Source organism: Colobus angolensis, unplaced genomic scaffold, assembly GCF_000951035.1.
Source record: "Colobus angolensis palliatus isolate OR3802 unplaced genomic scaffold, Cang.pa_1.0 Scaffold535, whole genome shotgun sequence".
Lineage (NCBI taxonomy): Eukaryota > Metazoa > Chordata > Mammalia > Primates > Cercopithecidae > Colobus > Colobus angolensis.
The window spans coordinates 309,362-332,544 of NW_012118877.1; the positions used below are offsets into that span (position 1 = coordinate 309,362).

Genomic DNA, 23,183 nt, shown 5'->3' on the forward strand with positions numbered 1-23,183 from the left:
TGTTACATTTTTGCATACGTTCAAGCACCACACATACATTTTTCTTTTCTTTAAGGAAAACTACTTTTGGCGGCTAGCTGCAGTGGCTCATGCCTGTAATCCCAACATTTGGGATGCTGAGGTAGGAGGATTGCTTGAGGCCAGGAGTTTGTGACTAGCGTAGGCAAAAAGAGAAAATCCTGTCTCTAACAACAGCAAAAAAGTTTTTAACACATATTTTACACAATTAAACATCTTGGTTTTGTTCATTTGCAATGATAAATCTTAGGGATCTTTCCATAATGAATATATAAAAATTATTAAATTCTCTTTTATGATATGGTATTTTATTCTGTCAACTGCACCATCATTTTAGACAATGAATCCTCTATTGTGTTAATTTAGGTTGTTTTCAATAATGTCTGTGTATATACATATTATTTCACATGTGTAGAAGTATATATGAAGGATAAATTTCTAAAAGCGGAATAATTAATATTTCTTTGTAAGTTGTAATTTTTTCTTATGTAAATTCTCCATTTACATTTCTTTTGTGAATTGTGTGTTCAGTACACAAAGCCATAAAAGAAATACGTAAGTGGTCAGGCACAGTGGACTTTAGGAGGCTGAGACAGGTGGATTGCCTGAGGTCAGGAATTCGAGACCAGCCTGACCAACATGGTGAAACCCCGTCTCTACTAAAAACACAAAAATTAGCTGGGCGTGGTGGCACAGGCCTATAATCCCAACTACTTCAGAGGCTGAGACAGGAGAATTGCTTGAACTTGGGAGGCGGAGGTTGCCGAGACCGGGCCATTGCTCTCCATCCTGGGCAATAAGAGAGAAACTCCATCTCAAAAAAAAAAGAAATACATAAGTTAAACTTCATCAAAACAGGCATTTTCTGCATAGCAAAATTAAAAATTTTTGTTCTTCTAAAGATACCAGTAAGAAAACTAAAAGGGGCCGGGCGCGGTGGCTCAAGCCTGTAATCCCAGCACTTTGGGAGGCCGAGTCGGGTGGATCACAAGGTCAGGAGATCGAGACCATCCTGGCTAACATGGTGAAACCCCGTCTCTACTAAAAAATACAAAAAACTAGCCAGGCGACGTGGCGGGCGCCTGTAGTCCCAGCTACTCGGGAGGCTGACGCAGGAGAATGGCGGGAACCCGGGAGGCAGAGCTTGCAGTGAGCTGAGATCCGGCCACTGCACTCCAGCCTGGGCGAAAAAAAAAAAAAAAAAACTAACTAAAAGGTAAGCCATGGACTGGGAAAAAAATATTCACAGTATTCATCTTAAACAAAGGGTTTTCATTCTTAGTGTATAAGGAAGCCTTACAAATTCATAAAAAAAAGAAGCCAATTTTTTAAAATGGTTAAATTATTTGAATAGACCTGTTACAATAGAAGATATGTGAACAGCTTGAACAGCTAGTAAGCCCATCAAAAGGCAATTATCATTAGACATTAGGAAAATTAAAACTAGAGTGAGACACCAATACATAACTAAAACTTTGAAGACTGACAGTATCAAACGTTGGCAAGGATGTGGGGCACCAGCAACTCATTCGTATCTGGTGCAAGTGTAAAATAATAATACAATCACTTTAGCAGACTGTTTAGTAGTTTCTTATCAAGTTAAACATATACTGATTTTTAATCTAACAATTCTACTCCTTGATGTTTAACCAAAATAAATGAATGTATATAATTTTTTGTTTTTTCTGAGACAGGGTGTCACTCTGTTGCCCAGGTTGGAGTGCAGTGGCACAGTCACTCAGCTAATTTTTTTGAGTTTTGTAGAGATGGGGTTTTGCCATGTTGCTCAGACTGGTCTCGAACTCCTGACCTCAAGGGATCTGCCTGCCTTGACCTCCCAAAGTGCTAGGATTGCAGATGTGAGCCACCATGCCCAGCTGAAAATATATATTAAAAAACAAAACAAAGCCAAAACAAATTTGCAAACATATATTCAGAGCAGGCACACTTTCAAAAGCCAGAAACTGGAAACATCTCTAGTGTTACTGAAAAGGTGAATGGATAAGTACGTGTGGTATATTCATACAATGAAATACTACTCTGTCATAAAGTGCTAGCAGTAAATAAAAAGCAATATGAATGAATTAAAAACATTTGAGTGAAAGAAACCAAAGACAAAAAATCGTACTGTATGATTCCACATACAGAATTCTAGAACTGGCAAAACTAATCTATGGTGATACAAATCAAAACACTTGTTATCTCTAGGGTATAGGGAGATTGACAGGAGAAAGGTCACGGGAACTGCCCGTATGGTGGAAATAATTCAGTATCCTCCCTGGATTACAAAGTGTATGCATTTGTCAAACTCAGTAAATTCTACACTTAAAATCTGTAAATTTTATTTATAAATTATACCTCAATTAAAGGAGCAAAACTATCTTTTTAAAAAAGATAAAGTTAAGTGTCTTATAAAACTAGAATCCTTTGCCCCCCCACTACTGTGCCATTTTGCAAATCTATTATTCCAGGCAATTTATTCCCTAATTATTTGGATTAATAAAATTATTTTCTTTTAATTTAAATCAAGTCTTAGTAATTATTAAATTCAGTGATGGATTAATGAATAGAGTTAGGCAGTTAATTTTTTAAATCATCAGATTTGGTCAGAAATGAGAAATGGTTGATTTAAAATATGACCTAAATCTTGTGCTTTAAGTTGATGTTACATAGAGGATAACTTAGATGTTTTTACACAAAGTATAGTTCTTAATTAGTAGTATATGATCCATGTGAGTCTGATACAAGTCTCAATCATGAGCGTCTAAGACAAATATATCTAGCTCATAGAAAGTTTGGAGTTGTAAAAGCAAGTATCTTACATTTCATTAATGAAGACATTTGGTGATTTTGTTACACTTTTTAATACATCAAAAATAATTGCTTGAAAGGTTCTTTTAAAAGTATTTTGTATCTCCACATACTCTATTTAATTATGTTTATGTGTATGTGAGTCACATTTACAAATTGGCAAACCAACTAGAACTAACATTGTTAAATGTAAGTCATCACGCAGTAACCCAGCAAAGGTCTAGGGGAATAGCTTGACTTCATGTAAGTAGTTCAGCATTCAGTGCATCAACATAGATCAGTATTATTTTTCCATTAAATTTGAGGTGTTTGATTATTACTTTGTGTTTAAAAAAGATAATTACAATGTGGTGTAGGTGGTATCGTTGGTTTAAAAACACATGATTTTCTGTACTTGAGTAAATTATTCGTACCTCTCATTTTCAAAAGTTATTGTCTCACTTTTTAACTAATCTGTAATTAATTATGTTTGGCATTGTGTGGGTTTTTTTTGCTTGGATGGTAGCAGACAATACTAGTTTTAAAACGTATAAATGCAGTCTTACAAGAAGGGTGCACTGATTAGCTATGCAAATTAGTGATGGTTTGGAAATTATAACATTGTATCAACTCTTTCAGACCTCTTTAGGTAGCAGCTAGTTCACTGGGTAAATGTTCTTTAATAGTTATTTATATATATTTTTTCACTACTGCAGAATAGTGCAGTAGTGAAGAACATGGACTTAGAGCCAGACTGCTTAAATAGCTTGTGACCTTGGCAAGTTGCTTAACCTCAGTACTTTTTTTCTTACTTGTAAAATGGTGATGATAAAAATATTTCCAGTACTTTATTTGGTTGTTGTAACCAGTGAGTTAAAACATGTAAAGTGCTTAAGACAGCACCTGACATATAGGTAAGTATAAGCTATTGTCATTATTACTATTACTATCATCATCTTCATCATCATCATCATCATTATCATCAAGATTACCTTTATCCTGAGAACATGTAACTAAATCTCGGGACCGGGCACAGTGACTCACACCTGTAATCTCAGCACTTTGGGAGACCAAGGCAGGCAGCTCACTTGAGGTCAGGAGTTCAAGACCAGCCTAGCCAACATGGCAAAACCCTGTCTCTACTAAAAATACAAAAATTAGCCAGGTGGGCATGATTGCGTGGCCTGTAATCCCAGCTACCTACTGAGAGGCTGAGGCACAAGAGTCACTTGAACCTGGGAGTCGGAGGTTGCAGTAAGAGAGATTGTGCCACTGCACTCCAGCCTGGGCAAGAGAGTGAGACTCTGTCTCAAAAAAAAAGAAAAAAATGTAACTAAATTTGGGCTTTTATTGTGGTAGTAATTTTCAGTGCTAATGATAAGTACTCATTATTATTTTGTATAGTCTCTTAAAATAGGTAGTTTCAGAAAAATGTTAAATGCTGTAATTCATAAGGTAGTGATTATAACAGTCTTGAAAAAGAACGGCAGATAAGTTTGCATGTCCTATTTGATAATTATAATAGTTATTATTGTATTCTTGCAGTTGTGTTCCAGGGCATGAGCTAATATGGTACACATGTATGAAAGATGGCACATGGAAAAGGTTGCTTTGTTGTGGAATAGCTGTCACCACTCCACTTTTCTGTTACAGCAGTGGGTGCTCCCAAAGCATCTTACTTGGGTTTTCCTTCCTATTCCAGAGGAACATGGGCCAACTTACTTCTCCTGCTATGTCCATAGTCTGCCTTGACTCTACTCTCTTTCCCTTTCCTGCTGCATCAGTCCTTGATCTCAGGGTTCCCTGACAGGCCATTTTTAGTACATTTGGAATTATTTAATTGTTTGCATGTACAGAGTTAGATTTTACATAAGTTAATAGAGAACACATTAACATCTTTTTTCCCTGTATTACCAAAGTTATTTTTTTTCCTTATTTCTACTTTTCAATTATTTAACATCTGTATTTTAAAACTAAGATTTGCATTCATTTAATCTGCTTGATCTTTAGGTTAATAATCATATATTATGGTTCTTAGTTTGTGAAAATAAAGTTAATTGTTGGTTCCAGACACAAAGAATTATCCTTTAGTTACAGGCCTTTTCCTCTTTGCTTACATGCCCACATCCCCTACCATTCCCCAGATGTCTTATAGATCCATGCTTCTTGTATTTCTATTAAGTTCAGGAACATACTGCACACCAGTACTTTCTGGATGACCTCACTCTTTCCAGCCAGTTCTCTCTTCAGGCCATTTGATGTACCATTTCCAGTGGTACTTTCTTTGTTTATTAAATCTGGACTATTCGCCATTGGATTATAGGTTTTCCATCACATGCAGAATTTAAATGGGCAAGATTTTTGGTAAACCATCCTGTGGACACTGGAGAGTTCTTTCTATAGAAGATAGAAACAAACAATGTTTGTTACTGATTGTATAATTTGTATAATTGCTTAATGTAACTTTACTTTTCTCATTTAAACTTCTAGCTTGGAGATTTCCTTGATTAAGAAGAATGAAGGACTGACCTGGCCAGAGCTAGTAGTTGGAGATAAACAAGGGGAACTTATAAGAGATTCAGCCCAGTGTGCTGCAATAGCTGAACGTTTGATGCATTTGACCTCTGAAGAACTGGTAAGTAGTTGAAATACTAGTGTGACTTTCCAAGGGTCCAAAAATATGTTATGTGGAGATTATGCCATGCTTTTCAAACATTGTTTTGCTTTTCCTAATGTAAAAGATACCTATCAGATACTACTGATCTGAGTGATGTTTGAATATGGCTTAAGTTCTAATATTTATTTCTTACACTATGTAAATGCATACATATATGTGTGGTCATACTATATAGAGAGTTTGCCTGCATCTGTGTATGTGTGTGTATGTATTGTGCGTGTTCTCTCTCTCTTTCTCTCTCTACATGTATTCTTTAGAAGAATCAACTGACCAGTGCTGGTAGGACAAAAATTATGTTAAAATGTATTTACTAAGAATCTACTTATCACTAAAATTTTTGAGGTGATTTTAGAATTTTGCAAGGATATATGTATCATATATAGTAATTTTTTCTTTGTAATGTAATTAATTGTGATGATTACAGTGACACCACAATACTTAATCATGAGGTTGAATATGTTCCCACTCTGATGACGTGTATGATCATGTTAAGAATGTGAACAAATACAGCAGTACATCAGAATTTTAAATTATATGTTCATTTTCTAACAATGATATCAGCATATGAAAGATGTCTGGTTTATTGCCATCTTGAATTATAGAGATGAGGAAGACTGTACAAAGTATTGTTTATACTATAATGTTAATTGCATCCCAAGATAGAAAAAAAGGATTAGAATATTGAAAGTGAATGTCTGTATCAAAAGGAAACATGGCCAGATAGAGAAACCAAGTTTCATGTTTGCCAGTAGTAATTGAAAATTTCAGGAATCACTGAAACTCATATATAGGACTTCAAAACTTTGATTTCATAGCCCTGTGTACAACAAACCATACAGGCTGCATTGCCTTATATTCACTCATTAAGCAAGTATTATTGTGTTAGGCTCTGGGGATATAATAACAGTGACAGTGTTGGAGATGTGTTTTGAGATTGTAGATAATTGCAGTTAACTACTTTTTAAACTTGATGGTTTCAATTGAATATTAGTGTTTATGAGAAAATTATTTATGCCTGAACACCAGTGTGTTTGTTACATTTTGAAAAGACAAACATACAATCTTATCTGCAGCTGAAGGCAGTTTTGTTTTTCAAATATTCATACTTGTCTTACTGCAGTGGTTAGAATGTCTTCTCCACAGCTATATAGAACTCTCATATGGTAAAAGCAGACATTCTTGCCTTATTTGTGATCTTGGGGAAAATAATTGACTATTTTATCATTAAGAAGGATACATTCTTTTTATTACATTGAAAAAACTTTCTTCTGTTTGTAGTGTGCTGAGAGTTTTTATCATGAATGATTATAGAATTTTCTGCATTGGTGGGATAAGCCCTTTTTGGTCAGGTTTTTTGTTTTGTGTTGTGTTGTTTTTTACCATCCTTTTCCAGTTTGAATATCTGGGTTATAACTTTGTAAAATGATTAGGGACGTGTTCTATTTGTAGAAGAGAATGTATAGAACTAGTGTTATGTCTTAAAATGTTTGGTAGAATTTGTCAGTAAAACAATCTGGACCTTGAGTTTGCTTTTTTGGAAGGCACTTAATGATGGTGCTTTAGTTTTTAATGTTTTTAATTTTTTTTTTAATTTTTATTTATTTATTTATTTATTTTGAGAGGGAGTCTCGCTCTGTTGCCCGGGCTGGAGTGCAGTGGCCGGATCTCAGCTCACTGCAAGCTCTGCCTCCCGGGTTTATGCCATTCTCCTGCGTCAGCCTCCCGAGTAGCTGGGACTACAGGCGCCCGCCACCTCGCCCGGCTAGTTTTTTGTATTTTTTAGTAGAGACGGGGTTTCACCATGTTAGCCAGGATGGTCTCGATCTCCTGACCTCGTGATCCACCCATCTCGGCCTCCCAAAGTGCTGGGATTACAGGCTTGAGCCACCGCGCCCGGCCGTTTTTAATTTCTTCTAACAGATATAGGTCTAATGTGAGCATCTGTTTCCATTGCTTTTGTTTTTCAGTTTTCCATTTCTTAATTTCCATGTTACATGTATTATGTTCTTCCTTTTGTTTACTAGGAATTTATTTTGCTTTTTTGTTTTCTGTTTTTGAAGGTGATAGCTTAGTTCATTTTTGAACTTTCTGTTCCAATGAGAGCACTTAATGTTGTACACGCCCTTCTAAGCACTACTGTAACTGCATTCTCTAAATTTTTAGCCTGCCTTAATTCCATAGGGATTGATTTGATTCGATGCTGGGCTTTGGTCTTTTACATGGCTGATTTATTCCATGTTTATTCTTACACCTAAGGCAAAACTTTTCTTTTACCTCAACTGAAAGCCTAGGATGTTTACCAGGGCTTCTCCTACTGTGTGGACTCTGAAGTCTAATTTTTGACTCCCAAGCACTTTAACACCCCAAACTCAGCTTTTTGGCCCCTTATTTGCTGATTTCTGCTTGTCTTTTTCAAGTCAGTTTAAAAATCAGTAAATGGTCCTCGGAAAGCAACATAGCATTTGCTCTGTTGAAGTTTGACCCTTTTCTCTGCAATTTCCTTTTCTCTATAATCTTGTCTTGTGAAGCACTGGTGATCTTGATAGTCCTGAACTTTTAATTTTTTCTGCTTCTAAAGTATGGATAATTGGAAGATGAAGGGAAGGAGAAATCTATAGGATACTTTCTCTATTCTGTTGGACATTGATATCTCCTTGAGACACTGTGCAGAATGGCATCAACTAACCAGGAGATTGCTGGTGGTGCCGTTACAGCCAGTCACAGCAACCATGATTGTTCCCATTGATACTTAGACTACAGGCAACAGCCACAACTAGGCGGTTCCATATTCCAGCTGGGACATGGACACATGTTGAGTATGTAGATCTTCTAGAACTTCCATCCATTTAGTTTCAGATTCTCTCAGTTCATTTCATTAAATATTTAATAACATGAGAATTAACATAACTCTGTATCTTAGCAAACTAGATGTTTACACATTTGGTCAGTTGTAGAATTGTATTTCTGCTATATGCGGATATTGTATAATTTATTGCTTAATTATTGTGATCCTGTTACTCTGTGAGGTATATAAGACCAGACAGTGACCCTTGCATTGAAACAAGGGAACATTTAAAAATTGCTTTTATGAATTTATTTATGTCTAGTTTAGGCTTTTTAACAATATTTTAGTGTTTCTGTTTGGATAGATGTGTGTGTGTGTGTGTGTGTGTGTGTATTTTAGTGGTTCTAGAGGTTACATCTTTGACTTATCACCAACTGTCTTTAAAAACTTACCACTTCATCTATAATTTAAGAAATTTATATTTTCCTCTCTTCTGTTCTTTGTATTATTATTGTCTTACATTTTGTATTAAAATTAATATTACATTGCTATTTTAGCTATAGTCAGTAATTCTCTTTTAAAAGATGAAAAATGTGAAAAAAAGGTTTTTCGTTTACTCTTATATTTGCCTTTTCATCTATTCTATATTCCTTTGTGTTGATTGACATTTTCATCTGATGTTATTTTTTTCTGGCTGGAGAGCTTTTTTTAGCATTTTTTTCTAGTGTGGATTTGCTGGTGGTAAATTCTCTCAGCTTTTTTCTGCAAAAATATTTCTCTTTTCTTCCCTTTTCTAAAGTTATTTTTGTTATGTATATAATTCAGCGTTGACAGGTTTTTTTTTTTTTTTCTCTTACACTTTCAAATACACACCACTGTATTCTGGCCTACATAGTTTCTGATGAGAAGTCAGCTGTCTTTTACATCTTTGTTCCTCTGTAAATAATGTATCTTTTCCTCCCCTGTCTGCTTTTAGGAATTTGTTTATTACTGCTTTTCAGAAATTTACTTATAATATGACTTACTGTGGTTTTTGATTTTTTTAAAAAAATCTTTGTTGTGCTTGGAGTTCTTTGACATTCTAAAGTGTTGGCCATTACTTATTCACAATTTTTTCCCCATTCTTCTTGCCCTCCTCCAATTACTCATATGCTAGACCACTTGATATTGTTCCACAGATCACTGAGTTTCTCTGTTTTTATGTTTTGTCTTTGTGCTTCATTTTGTAGTCACTATTGCTATTTTTCAAGCTCACTGGTCTTTTGTCCTGCAGTGTCTAATCAGCTGTCACATCTGTTTTGCTTTTCATTTCAGATTTGTGTTTTTATATCTAGAAGTTCAGTATGGTTCTTTTCTTTCATCTCTCACTTTCTCATGTTTATGTTTCCCTTTACATCTTTGAGTATATGGAACATGTTTATAATACCTGTTTTCATATCCTTTTCTGCTGACTTTGTCATTCTGTTATTTCTGTTTGTGTGATTATGATTTTATTGGTCATGGGTTTGCAATTCATTTTTAATTACTGCTGTAACCTTAACATTTTTAAAGATGAAGAAACCCATTCCCTTGTTTATTTGTTTTACTTATTATTTTATTTTCTGGACTAAGAATCCAAATCCAGATAAAGAAAAACCACCTTGCAATGCTCAAGAGTTAGAAGAATGTGATATTTTCTTTGAAGAGAGCTCCAGTTTGTGCAGATTTGATGGCAATACATTAAAAACTACTCATGTGGTAAGTTACTGATATTAATATTTTTATAAAATTTTGTCAATAGTTAACTCAGATGATGATTGGCCTGTATATGTTTTTCAAAGATACTTGATTAGCAGTTATTGGCTTTGATAAGTCTCATCACTCCATAAAGTAGCATCTTTTCATATGCTCAGTAAAACAGTGTTGTGTAGTTTTGGTACCACTGTATATTGACATCTTTCAATTTGCGCTTTTCTGGACGGGTTTTGCATATATAATTGTGACCCTATAATGTATAATAACTTCACTTTTTTTTTTTTTTTAATTCAACATTATGCACTTAAGCGTTTCCTCATGTTATTTAAATGTCTGGTTTAATGGTTGGATTATACTATGATGTTGGTCATGTCTGCATGTAGTGATTCTACCCATTACAGTAAGTAATAGCTTTTTAAAAATACATTATGATGATGCTATTTTTAAAAATCTCTGTTATATGAAGCCTTTTCTATTTCCAGGGAAATTTATCTAATAACAAGTTACAGAATTCAAATTAATGAATCATAAGCCTCTGACAAATTGATTACCACTTATATTTTTATTAGTAATGATTGCAGTTATTGCCTGATTCACTGCATCTTCACCTTCACTTTTTTGTTTGATCATTACTAATTGGTGTGCAGAATAAACTTGTGCCAATCTTTTTTTTTTTTTTACTGTCAACTGTTTCATGTAATAACTATTTCTTTTGTGAAGAAGTTTTTATTTGTCTTAGTGTTACTTACCAATTTGTATGACGTGTTTTAAATTTGAATAATGCCTCTATATCAAGTGAGTTAATTTTCTTCTTCTTTTTCTATTTTGGAATATTTGTATTCACCTCATTAATTCATCTGGAATTTGTTTTTCCTTTTCTCTCTTGTGTGCCATATATATATATATATATATATATATATTTCACATATATATATATATTTCACACCCTGCCCCCTCCACCCCCAAAATTACACTGTGTTTACAAGCTTTGACAGATTTGTATTAAGATACTGAAGAAGACTGCCTGGAGTGACTTGATGCAGTAGATGTAGATTTTTTTTTTTTTTTTTTTTTTAATTTAGAACCTTATTAGACCTTCCTTCTTAGGGGAATCCTTAACCATTAGTTATTACTACTAAGTGTGTGTTTCATGGAGTTGTTTCTGTGAGCAGGGTGTCTCAGGCAGTTGGTGGCTAATTTAGAGCTGTGCATATAGAAATTAGTGTTATTACTGAAACCAGAAGGAAATTTGGGAGACTCATTCCAAGCAAAAGCAACAGAGGAGATTGAGAACAACTTGGTCTTTTGTTTCTGTTTTTAGACTTGTTAGTCTTTGATACAGGTTTCAAAGGCTCTGTTTTCAAGAAAACCCTGAAAAATTTCTGCCAAGTTTGCCCTGATGTTTCTTTGTTATGTAGAGGTTTGGGGGAAAGTGTATTCTACCAGAATTCATGTAACCGAAGTTAAAAGTGTCATGGGAAGCTGGTTTACCAGGTCTGAGTTCTGGCCCAACATCTTACTGACTGAAAAGAAATATAACTGTTCGTCTCACTCGCTGTCCCTTCCTGGTCTTTTTGGATACTTACCAGCTTTCTTTGATGGCTGAATGTTAATTAGCACTCAAAGAAGTTGTAAAATGAGCATTTCTAGATTATACCTATGTGGATAAATGAGGTGGAATGGCATAGGACCAATGGCTAGGCAGAAGTACCATTTGAAGCTGTATCAAAATTAGGTATTTGCTTTTACAATTAATTTCTATCTCTGCACTGCTCTCTTCTTTACCACGCTTTAACACTAGTAAGTTCTAAAAAGCACATGGATGACATTTTACCAGTGTCCTCAACACCTACCAAATGTTCTGATTCATGATAGTTGCTTAATACATTTCTGTAGAATTATCTTTTAGTGACAGTCATTAAATTAAAAAAAATTGTTTTAGGTCCATCTTGGATCTCAAGAAATGACTGTCTTTCATTTTCTCCCTTCCTCCTCAATTAATCTTCTAATTGAAGAGAAAGCAGTATTCTTAGATTATTATATCCAGGCTGGCTACTGGTCAAAACCCCAGATTATCAGAGCTGTTTCGAGTTTTTAGGAGTTTTACTTCCTAGCTGTTGTTTAGTTTTGACATAATCTTATAGATGATTCCCTGAATTGTGATAAATAAGAGCCATCACATAGCTACTCTTCTCTTTGTTACCTTGGGTTAAATTTCAGAGAACCAGTTTCAGGTGTGACTGATAGAAGCCTCTTGAATCTGACTAACTGGAGATTTAATGAAGAATCTGGTTGTTCTTCTTAATGTTACACTTTTAGGTGCTTTAATTCTTAGATACTGTTTTCTGCCAAACTTTTACAGGGAAGGCAGCTGTATCTTAGGTGTCATAAAATGCTGTGGTTTAAACTTAGCTTCCCTGAAAATTTCGGTTCATCTTAGTACTCCTAAATAGTGTTGATCAGTAGTTTAATGATGGTCACTGAGATACCCCCAGTTAATGATACATTTCTTCATTTCTTATGTTTGAGCATATTAATTAAAACCAAGGAATGGCAAAATAAAAGCATTATTACTGATACATTACAGTACAAAAGCTTAGTGGATCTACATACTAAGTCCTAGAATTTAGCAGATGTAACTATAGTCACAGGCAATGTTAAATCAGCTCTGGCTGCCCCTAGAGGGGTAGTGGAAAACTCTTATTTCCTGAGCCCTCTAGCTCCTTATATGAAAAAGTGATAGAACTGAGAAAAATATACTGATTTTTCTTACATTTACTGATCAAATGTGACTTCACTCCTCAGGAATTTATAAAAGCTAGAATGTTATAGCAGTGGATCTTCTCAGTGTCGTAGATCAAGAGTGGGGAAGAAGTCTAATATATAATAAACAGGGACAATCTTTCCAACTTCAAAGAAATTCCATATTTCATCTTCTTCATTTTACGGATTTATTAAGACAAGCTGAGATAGATGGAGTTTATATGGGATCAAAGAGAGAGTCAGTAGTGGAACTAGATCTCTTGGGCTGCCAGTATGCTTTCCATAATTTTCCCTAAACCAACAGGATCATAAATTTCTCTTTGGAGATCCTAAGCTACTACAGTTCGTCCTTACTTCTGAATAAATACAGTTAGTCTTACTTCTGTGTTCCTAAGGAATGTGAACAATAGATTTCTGTGGTAAGCAGTTTCTATTCTCAGAAACTTAAGAAATAAACAAACAATCCTTCATTGTACCATAGCTTTTATTTGATGAGACATTTCCAGCATTTTGTACATACCTTTTTAACTAATCACATTTCAAAGTTTAATTGCTGGTTTAACTTCAATTAGTGTATAATTAAACTAAAGATTCTTATCTTTGTTTCAGTTGGATTTGAAACCAAACTTTCTTTTTATAAGTATAAGCCCTTTATGGTAGAACAATTTTTATTCCTTTGGGTATATACACAATAATGGGATTGCTGAGTCAAATGATAATTCTGCCCTGAGTTCTTTGAGAAATCTCCGAACTACTTTCCACAATAGCTAACTAATTTACATTCCCATTAGCAGTGTATAAGCATTCTCTTTTCTCCTCCATGTCACCAGCATCTGTTTTTTTTTTTTTTTACTTTTTAATAATGGCCATTCTGACTCATGTGAGATCCTAAACACTGAATACATATGGACACACAAATGAAAACAACAGACACCAGAGAGCCTACTTGAGGGTGGAGGGAGGGAGGAGGATGAGGATTGAAAAACTACCTGTCGGGAACTATGCTTTTTACCTGGTTGGCAAAATAATCTGTACACCAAACCCCCATGACACACAATTTACCTATGTAGCAAACTTGCACATGTACCCCGAACATAAAAGTTAAAAATTATAGGCATTTTGATTTTTATGTTACTAATTTTTATATAGACAAAAATGCACTGAAGTAAAAATGCATAAACGTATATGTAGAATGGATACTCATACAATGCTTGAAATTTGAAATTACTTTACATGGGAAGATTAGTATATTCCCTAAGAGTTTTAGAAAATAATGCTATAATAAAAAGATCAGAACTCTATGTTTTAAATGACAAATATCCCAAAATATGTTTCCTTTTAAGACATGGACATTAGGGTTAGAATTGCCATTTGGAAAATAAAATGTTAAATAAATAAATGAAGCAGCACAATAAAAGAAATAACAAATATCAGAACTGAATATTTAATATTTCTCTGAAATATTAAATTGGTCACTAAAGTGTAAAGTGCAAATCAGAGTTCAGATAGAATTGAAGATGAATTATTTTTACTTCTATCTAAGAGCTGTCAAAATGTTAGCCTCTGGCCATATGGTGACTATTGAGCAATTGAAATGTGGGTAGTCTGAATTGAAATGTGCTATAAATGTAAAATACACTACCAGATTTTGAAAATATGAAATACATAAAACATAAAATATTACTAATTAATTTTTATGTTGAAATGACAATCATTTGGATATGTTTGGTTAAATAAAATACATTATTCAAGTTAATTTATCCAGTTTCTTTTTATGCTTAAATATGACTCCTAGAAAATTTAAAATTATGTATGTGGCTCCCATTTTATTTCTGTTGGACAACACTGATCTGTAGTAATCAAATTATATAGACTTGAATGACCAGAAGGTGATAGGATATTTTTAAGTATTAGATTATGGTGAATTTCTTAGATCAGATGATATTCATCTATTGCTTAAGACAAGGGTCCCAATCCCCCAGGCCACGGACCTTACAGGTCCCTGGCCTGTTAGGAACCTAGTCGCACAGCAGGAGGTGAGCAGTGGATGAGCTCCACATCCTGTCAGATCAGCAGCAGCCTTAGATTCTCATAGTGGTGCTATTGTGAACTGTGCATGCAAAGGATCTAGGTTATGCAGTCCTTATGAGACTAATGCCCGATGATCTGAGGTTTCAACCTGGAACCCACACACACCCCCACCTTTGTCCGTGAAAAACTTGTCTTCATGAAACGAGTCCCTGGTGCTAAAAAAGTTGGGGACCACTGGCTTAAGATATAAAATTGAAGCACCTGAAAGAATATTTGTAACTTTTAAATAAACTCATCAAGACAGGAAGAAGAAGAGTTACAAACAGAAAATAATTCTTTTAAGTTAATGTCATTATGAAAGGAAGTAGGAAAAGCAAGTGCTGTATATTATTAATCCTTTCAAGAGGATATTAAGGATAGGATCAGAAGTTATTAGAGCATTTATAATAGTGTAAATAGTTATAATAGTTTAAAAAACATTTTAAAAGTATCTAAACCAGTGGTTTTTGGTCTCAGGACCCCTTTACATTCTTTTTTTTCCCTCCATATTTTATTAAACTATTTGGAAATGGAAATTTTAAATTATTATAAAAAGCAGAATTATCTATTACAAAAAAAGTCATTCAAAGTAATGAATAATCAAGTAATTTCATGTAAATGGCATTTTTATGAAACAAAATTGTTTAATTACAAACAGTTCATTTGTAATTAAAATTAATATGTTAGAGGATTTGACATTTATTTTTTAATCAGGTTAAACTTTGTCCTTGCAGTTATGTTTGACTGATTAATTAGTATTCTTAGCAAGCCTTTTAACCACCCAATGGGTTTACTTTGCCTGCCTTTACCTCCTTCAGCTTTTTGGTGTACTTAGTTTTTATATTTGGATTATATTTATCAAAATGTATCATTAAAAATTAAGAAATTTTAAAAATACTCATTTAAAAATAATAACCTATTGTTAACATAAATAATATTTTCTAATGAAAATTAGAGCATTTTCCAGAATAATAAAAAAAAGAAATGTCATTGTTTTACATTTTTGCAGATCTCTCTAATGTCTGCATTAATATAGTTGAATCCTTATATCTGCTTCTGCATTCAATCTTTTGCAATATACTGCGGTTGAAATATATTCAGATTCCTATAGATATATAATTGGAAAGAGAGGGGTATTTAATTAACATTTGCAGTTAATGGTGAGTTTTTTCCTTTGATATTACACCAAAATTTGACGTGCCCATTTCTTAAATATTAGTTGCAATGTAAACTTTTCATGCTCTGTTACTTTAAAATCAGTTGGTTTTTGAGACACTTTGAATGGATGTTTTATGCATGACGACAATTTGAAAATATTGCTTCTGTGAGTTATTCAGACTTTCCAAATGCTAATCTATTTCATTATTCGTTATAAACCGATACACACATAAGCGTTTGTTAATATACCACTAATCTCACCAGAAGAGTGTTTTAAGGATTGGCAGGCTGTCATCCTCATGGTGATAAATATGAGTTCTTCAAAATTCTAAGTTTTGTTCAAAAGCTGAAATTTTATCATTGGCAACAAATACTTTTGGGTGTTCTCCTTGAAGTGATAGACTTCAGTCATTTCCTTTGGGAAAATGTTTACCGAATCTCAATTCAGAATAACCATAGTTTGCAAACTGTTGTTTCAGGTAAAAATACTCTTCCATGAAAAAATGGCCATTTCAGTGTTTACAGCTCAAACGATTCCCAAGTGCTTTTCCTTGAGACAACCATGGTACTTTAGTGTGCAGCAGAACTGCTTTATGTGTGCTTCCCATTTAATCATGCAGAATACTAAAAAGACATGTACTCAAGAGTCAAGATGTAATAAAATTAATCATTTTTCTCTCTCAAGGATATTTTAAAGTGAAACTGGCCTTTTCTTTACAGTGAGTACATGGCAGTGAAGAATGTAGCAACTTCAGGTAGTTACTAGTATCTGGTGCTATTATTTGCAATAATTTATGCTATCACTCCAGCAATTTTACCTACTTTTTCTTTTGTACCATCCATACAAATTTAAAAATAGGGAGAAAGCAATTTACATCCTAGTATTATTATGAACATAGTTTTAAGTCTATAGACCCCCTGAAGGTATCTCCCAGCACCCCCCTCCCCAACCCAATAGGGTTCTGCATATCATACTTTGAAAGTGGCTTGTCTAAAACAGGGATTGTGTGTATATGCCATTCACACAATAACAGCACTAATTCTTAGAAAGTTACTCTAGAACTTAAAGTATAATAAAAAAACAAAAAAAAAAAAAACAAAAAACTATGAAGGTTCTGAGATTTTACCCCGTTTACAGGCTAACAAGTTAACCTGCCAGTTTAATGGATTCTGGTTGGAGACAGGAAATTACTGGATTGGAGACTTTATTACTTTGCACAGTAAACAGCATAAGCGTTAGCATATTTACACCAATTTCTCAAGTCTAAAATTCCCACTGGACAGAACAGATGGGTCCAGATGGATTCCCACCTACATCAATAGGTTGTATTACAGGAGAGAATACTTGAGCTTAGGGAACTTGAGTCTACTATAATGATCAGTTAGCATGTCTACCTGCTTATTGTCATAAACATTTTGCCCATAGTAATGGAGGGAGACACTCTATCTTCTAAGGCTATTCATTATGCAAACATCCGTGAGTGAACAAAGTTCTTTGAAAAGGAATTTGGAGGAAAGAGACTATTCCAGTGAACAGTTTGCAGACTAAGGAGATGTAGCCTTAGGCAGCTTTCAGTGTAAAATGAAGATGTGTTCTAGAGAACAAAGAGAGGGTTCAGGGTTTCTTTTCTTTGAGACAGTCTCACTCTGTCCCCCGGGCTAGAGTGCATTGGCATGATCTCGGCTCACTGCAACCTTTACCTCCCATGTTCAAGCGATTCTCCTGCCTCAGCCTCCCGAGTAGCTGGGATTACAGGCACCCACCACTATGCCCAGCTAATTTTTTGTATTTTTAGTAGGAACAAGGTTTCACCATGTTAGCCAGGCTGGTCCCAAACTCTTCACCTCGTGATTCACCCACCTTGGCCTCCCAAAGTCCTGGGATTACAGGCATGAGCCACCGCACCTGGCCGGGTTCAGGTTTTATAGCAACAGTTCCTGCCCAGGTTCCCAAGCAGATCTGTTTATGCAAATGAGTGAATGGCAGCTTAGTTCTGATCCGTCAGCACAGCTGAGCCCCTTGGTCAATATAGCTGAGCCATGATTGATTGATTTACTTTGGAAAAATGTTTGCCAAATACCCAATTCTTAATAACCATAGTTTGAGCTGAATAACCACAGCTGAGCCCTGATTGACTGGGGCAGGTGAGCTCTGATTGGTTGGTTTTCAAGCATAAAACCAGAAGTCTCTGTCAAATGTTTCTTTCTAATAGTGAATGATGGGCGAGGGGATTCTGGCTGCAGTTTATTTTGGCACCAACAATAGGAAGTGATTTGGCTTGGCTGTAGAAAAGGAAATCCTGTCATACTTTTACAAAGTCTTTCTGAGAACACAATAGGTGACCACTTCCTCACCCAGCCATGGCTGCCTGCTTCTGTTTTAACTTTGAGCACTTCAGCCATGGGAGTCCATTTGTCTGTCAACTGGGGGCATGAACATTTGGAAAGGTAGTAGAGAGTAAAGAGCAGTCAGTATGTCTGCTTTCAAAACATACAGAAGTTAAAGAGACATGCAGAATTAACTTACAACAATACGAAGTAAAACCACTTATAAAGGTATTTGAATTTTCTTTTTCTTGGTAGATTCCTTTGGCCCATAGAGAGTGGTGGAAGTGAGTAGTCTATTTTCTTGCCCTTATATTTTGATAACTGAAAGAAGTTTTTACGGTAAAGATACTTGTTGCAACAGTAATTGCTGTTCATAACACCATGTAATGCAGTGCTCCATACCTGTGTGTATGTGCACTAGTATAGATTGTATGTATAGGTATATATTATACTTCTTTATGGTATGTACTAGCCCTCACTCATACATAGTGAGGCCCTATGAGTCCTGAGGGCCTGTGAGTCCTATTTGAAGAAAATTTACATTTAGAAAAATAATAAACCATGTAAATTATGTTGGTATGAAGCCATCATTTTAATAAAATTTAAGTAGAAGTCTTTTATAAAAAATACATATTGCTTAAATAGCATTAATGTAAATCAAAATAAACAATCCATGTTTTTGTGTTTTATGTTTTCTAGATCTCATCTCCTAACTACTTCTCCTTATGCCTTTTTCCTCTTGCCCAAGAGAGCTGTCCTAAATGTCTAATATTTCATTGTTAATATTTATTACTGATATGTTTAAAAGCCCTTATCACATTTACCTCTCAATAATAGGTTAATTTCATGTTCTTGAACTCTATGAATGGAATCATACTCTTGGGTATTCTTTTGTGACTTTTTTTCTTTAAGTTTGTGAGGGTCAACCACATTGTCATGTATAGCTGAGTTTCATTTGTTTTGACCCTTACATAGTTTTCATCATGTATATATATGTAATTTATTCATTCTAGTGCGGATTTTTCATTTTCTTGATCTAGCAGTGCTGATGTTAACCTTTTTGAAACTTTCACCTTGTCCTTGTGTAATTTTTAGGTCTATAACAATACTGTAGGTTCAATTTGTAGCCTACTGTTTAAAAATTAATATTGCCATAAGCATTTTACCTATTAGTCCATATTTTTGAAATACTAATATGCTGCATGCTGTCATATAGGCTTATACCACAATTTAATCAATTATCTAATGAATTTCTGTTTCCCCTAGATTTTAAAAAATATAAATTTAATCATTTAGAATACCCCTCTGCATGTATTTTTTTCATTATCTTAGAGTCTTGGGCTTGGATTAAAGTGCTTTACAAATATTGCAGAAGTTACCTGTCACCACTTTTAATGTAACCATGACAACATTGAGCAAATAAATGTATACGGTGCTTACATTCAATTTTGGAGACTATTGGTAATCAAGACAGTCTCTACTTTTAAAACATACAGTCAAGTGGGGAACAAGCATGTAAATAAGTATTTATAACAATAATTATAGTGTACGAAAGTGAGGAAAGAGAGTTGTATCAAACAAATATTGCAGTTTATGTGATCTCCCACTAATTTAGCATTGCTGGAGTATAGAGTCTCAAAGAGGCGTGTGTGTGTGTGTGTGTGTGTGTGTGTGTGTGTGTGTGTGTGTGTGTATGTGTGTATGTGTAGAAATACTACGTAATACTATTTCCAACTTAATGGTTATGAATTGATATCTGAGATATGTGAATTATACATTGAGTTTCTTTGACTCATATTGCAGTTGATTTCTCTATGCTTGTTTTAAATTCTGTTTGCTCCTGTTGTACCCATTATCTATTTTTTAGCTGTTTGAATAACATATGGGCCAGGCACAGTGGCTCATGCCAATAATCCCAGACTTTAGGGGGCCAAGGCTGGAGGATCACTTGAGGTCAGGAGGTCAGAACCAGCCTGGGCAACATAGCGAGACTCCACCCCCACCTCTTGTCTACAAAAAAAAATTTGCCAGGCGTGGTGGTGCACACATTTAGTCCCAGCTGCTCGGGGGCCTGAGGCCCGAAGATCTCTTGAGCCCAGGAGTTGGAGGTTCCAGTGAGCTATAATGGTGCCTGCACTCCAGCCTAGGCAACCTCTAACAGTGAGACCTTCTCTCGAATAAAAGAAAAAATAGCATATGATTTGATTTTGGGTCATAATTGTTGTGGACATTTCACTTTGTTTTTGGTTAATATTGCTTACTTTTTCTCACTTTAATGACAGCCTTAAGTGTTTATATCTTTGAGTAATGTTTATATATTTGCCTTCTTGCACTTAGATTATTGCCCTCATAAAAATCTGATAAATATTCATACTGTTTTTTGATACTTTTATTGTGTCCTAATCTTTTGTGTGACTCTTTGAGGTTTACTTTTAGTATATGGAAAAATCTTTTGAGTAGTAAACTATTAAAAGTATGAATTAGCAAGTACTTGATTTGCCCAGAATAAACTTATTAAATAAGGTAAATTTGTGTTGCCCCTGTTTTTGAGAAAGTGAAATTTATGAAAATCTTTAAAAAAAAAGATGGTGATACTTAGTTTGTATCAAAACAGAAATTAAAGCACATTATGCTTTAATTAAAGTACTACCACCAAATCAGTGAGAAGGTACTTTCTTCTGGAAAAGAGTTAGCAACAACCAGGGCACTGTTCAGGCAGCTGTCAGCCAACTTCCCAGTACTCAACCTGCCTTTCCAGCTCCTCATTAATAGGCCATGAAGTGAAGGACATTTATTGCCTCATTCACCAGATAATCCCATAGATACATCTTTAATGTTGTTAATCAACCTATAAGGCTCTCATTTTTCTCCTCCAGAGAGCCCTTTCTCTGTCAGCATTCCATCTTCTTCCCCAGAATGACAGTGAGTCTGAGATTTTTAGCCTACTTGCAAGCTAACAAGTTAGCCTATCACAGTTTCATAGATGCTGATAAAAAGACATGAGACTCCTGTGTCAGACACAAAGGATAGTTTATCACTGACAGCAGTATCATTAACCCAGAGTATCAGCATTGGACCAATTCCCTGACCCTCAATTTCCACGGGGAAATATGGAGATGACCAGTAAGCCTTCCTGTACTTTGCTTAGAAGAGACATTATTCTACTGGACTTTAAACAAATCTGCCTTTTACTATGGAAAGTGATACTATATCTTCCTAGGTTATTTACGTTATTTGCTTTACAGACATCCTTGAAATAGTAGTCCAGAATTAAGGACTTATATTTCATGCCTCTGCTTCAAAGATATGCAGAAAATGTGAGTGTTTAGGATAATTGTCTCCCAGCACCTTAAAGTTCAGGTATCACAGTAATGCTGACCTCATAATGAGTGTAGTTTTATTGGAGAATTTTAGTCTCTTTCAGGATTGTGAGAGTATAATGAATAATGTTGTTAATTATTGGTTGCCAGTTATTATTACCTATGATGGACTTGTTTGCAGAAGTCTTCAATTCCTTTTTTACCTTTCATTCTCCTCTGAAAAGATGTAATTTTAGTTGCAAATCTTGTATTTTTTGATTCTTAAAATTCTGTACAGTGTCAAGCCCTCAGTGCACTAGAATTCAGTCCTTTCCTTGGGATAGTAATGAAATGCTTGCTTAACTGATACTTGTTTTTTTCTAAGAATCTGTGTTCATACATACTGAGCCTTTCTCCAGGAATATACTCTTGCTAGAAGCTGTTGTTTTAGCTAGGATATTTAATTATTTTCCTTCTAGAATCTTAAAGGGCAAAGCCATTTTTACCAGCTATCATAAATTACTATCCCAGTTGGAAGAATTTTTATCAACATACAACTTTTCTTTCTTCCCCAGCCTTTTCCTAGGGAGACTGCCCGTCACACCCTAGATGAGATGAAGTCTCTGTGTTCCTGGCTGGAGGGATTGAAAGATAGTTGATAATAAATGCAGTTTGTTTATTATTATTATCATTTGCTATACATTTTGTGGATTTGACAGTAATATAAATAGTAAACCTGACACATGAATACAGTTACCTTATTTGTGACAAGAGTGACATAGCAGTGCAGTGGGAAAAGGATGGTCTTTTCAACAAATGGCACTGTGTCTGTTAGGTATCTGTAAGGAAAAAAAAGTATTTTGACTTTTACATCACACCATATGCAAAAATCAGTTACACATGGGCTACATATGAAATAATAAACTATGATAATAAACATGAAATAATAAACTAATAAAGCTTTTAGAGGGAAACACAAAGTCATCTTTGTGGCCTTGGAGTAGGCAAAGATTACTTGATTAGGACATGTAAAAACACTAACTCCAAAACAAAGTGAGCAATGGATCAAATTTAACATCTGTTTTTCAAAAATATGTCATTATGAGAGTAAAACAGAAGCTACAGAGAGAGGAATGAATTTGTAATACATATGTTTGACAAATGATTCAGTATCTGCAAGACCCAGTGGGCCAGGTACCTGTTTTTATAAATAAAGTTTTATTAGAACTCAGTCATAGACATATATTTATATGCTCTCTATAGCTACTTATAGACTACAACAATAGAGTTTAATAATTTTAACAAAGACTATGGCCTTTAAGCCTGAAATATTTACTGTCTGACCCCTTAAGTTTGCTGATTCCTTCTGTAGACAGTACTATACTTGCTTGATTACTGTAGCGTTACAGGGAGTTTCCTTTCAGATGGTGTTAGTCTTGATTTTTGTTTCCCTAAATCGGTTTAATTCTTGTAAAAGCTTTACAATCAGCTTTTTAATTTGCACAAAAATGTCTATGGGGCTTTTAATTGGAATTGTGTTGTATCTGCAGGTCCACTTGAG

The 23,183-nt window shown here is 34.7% G+C and overlaps 1 protein-coding gene across 3 annotated transcripts in view; it reads left to right on the forward strand.

The window, feature by feature from the left end:
• NUDCD1 (NudC domain containing 1) overlaps positions 1 to 23,183 on the forward strand; it is an 81,949-nt gene that overhangs the window by 41,901 nt on the left and 16,865 nt on the right. For all 3 annotated transcript variants that reach the window (XM_011961083.1, XM_011961085.1, XM_011961084.1), the window contains 2 exons: positions 5,299 to 5,443; positions 9,882 to 10,007. In XM_011961083.1, the coding sequence (XP_011816473.1) occupies positions 5,299 to 5,443; positions 9,882 to 10,007 (271 nt within the window). The remainder of the gene's footprint in view (positions 1 to 5,298; positions 5,444 to 9,881; positions 10,008 to 23,183) is intronic.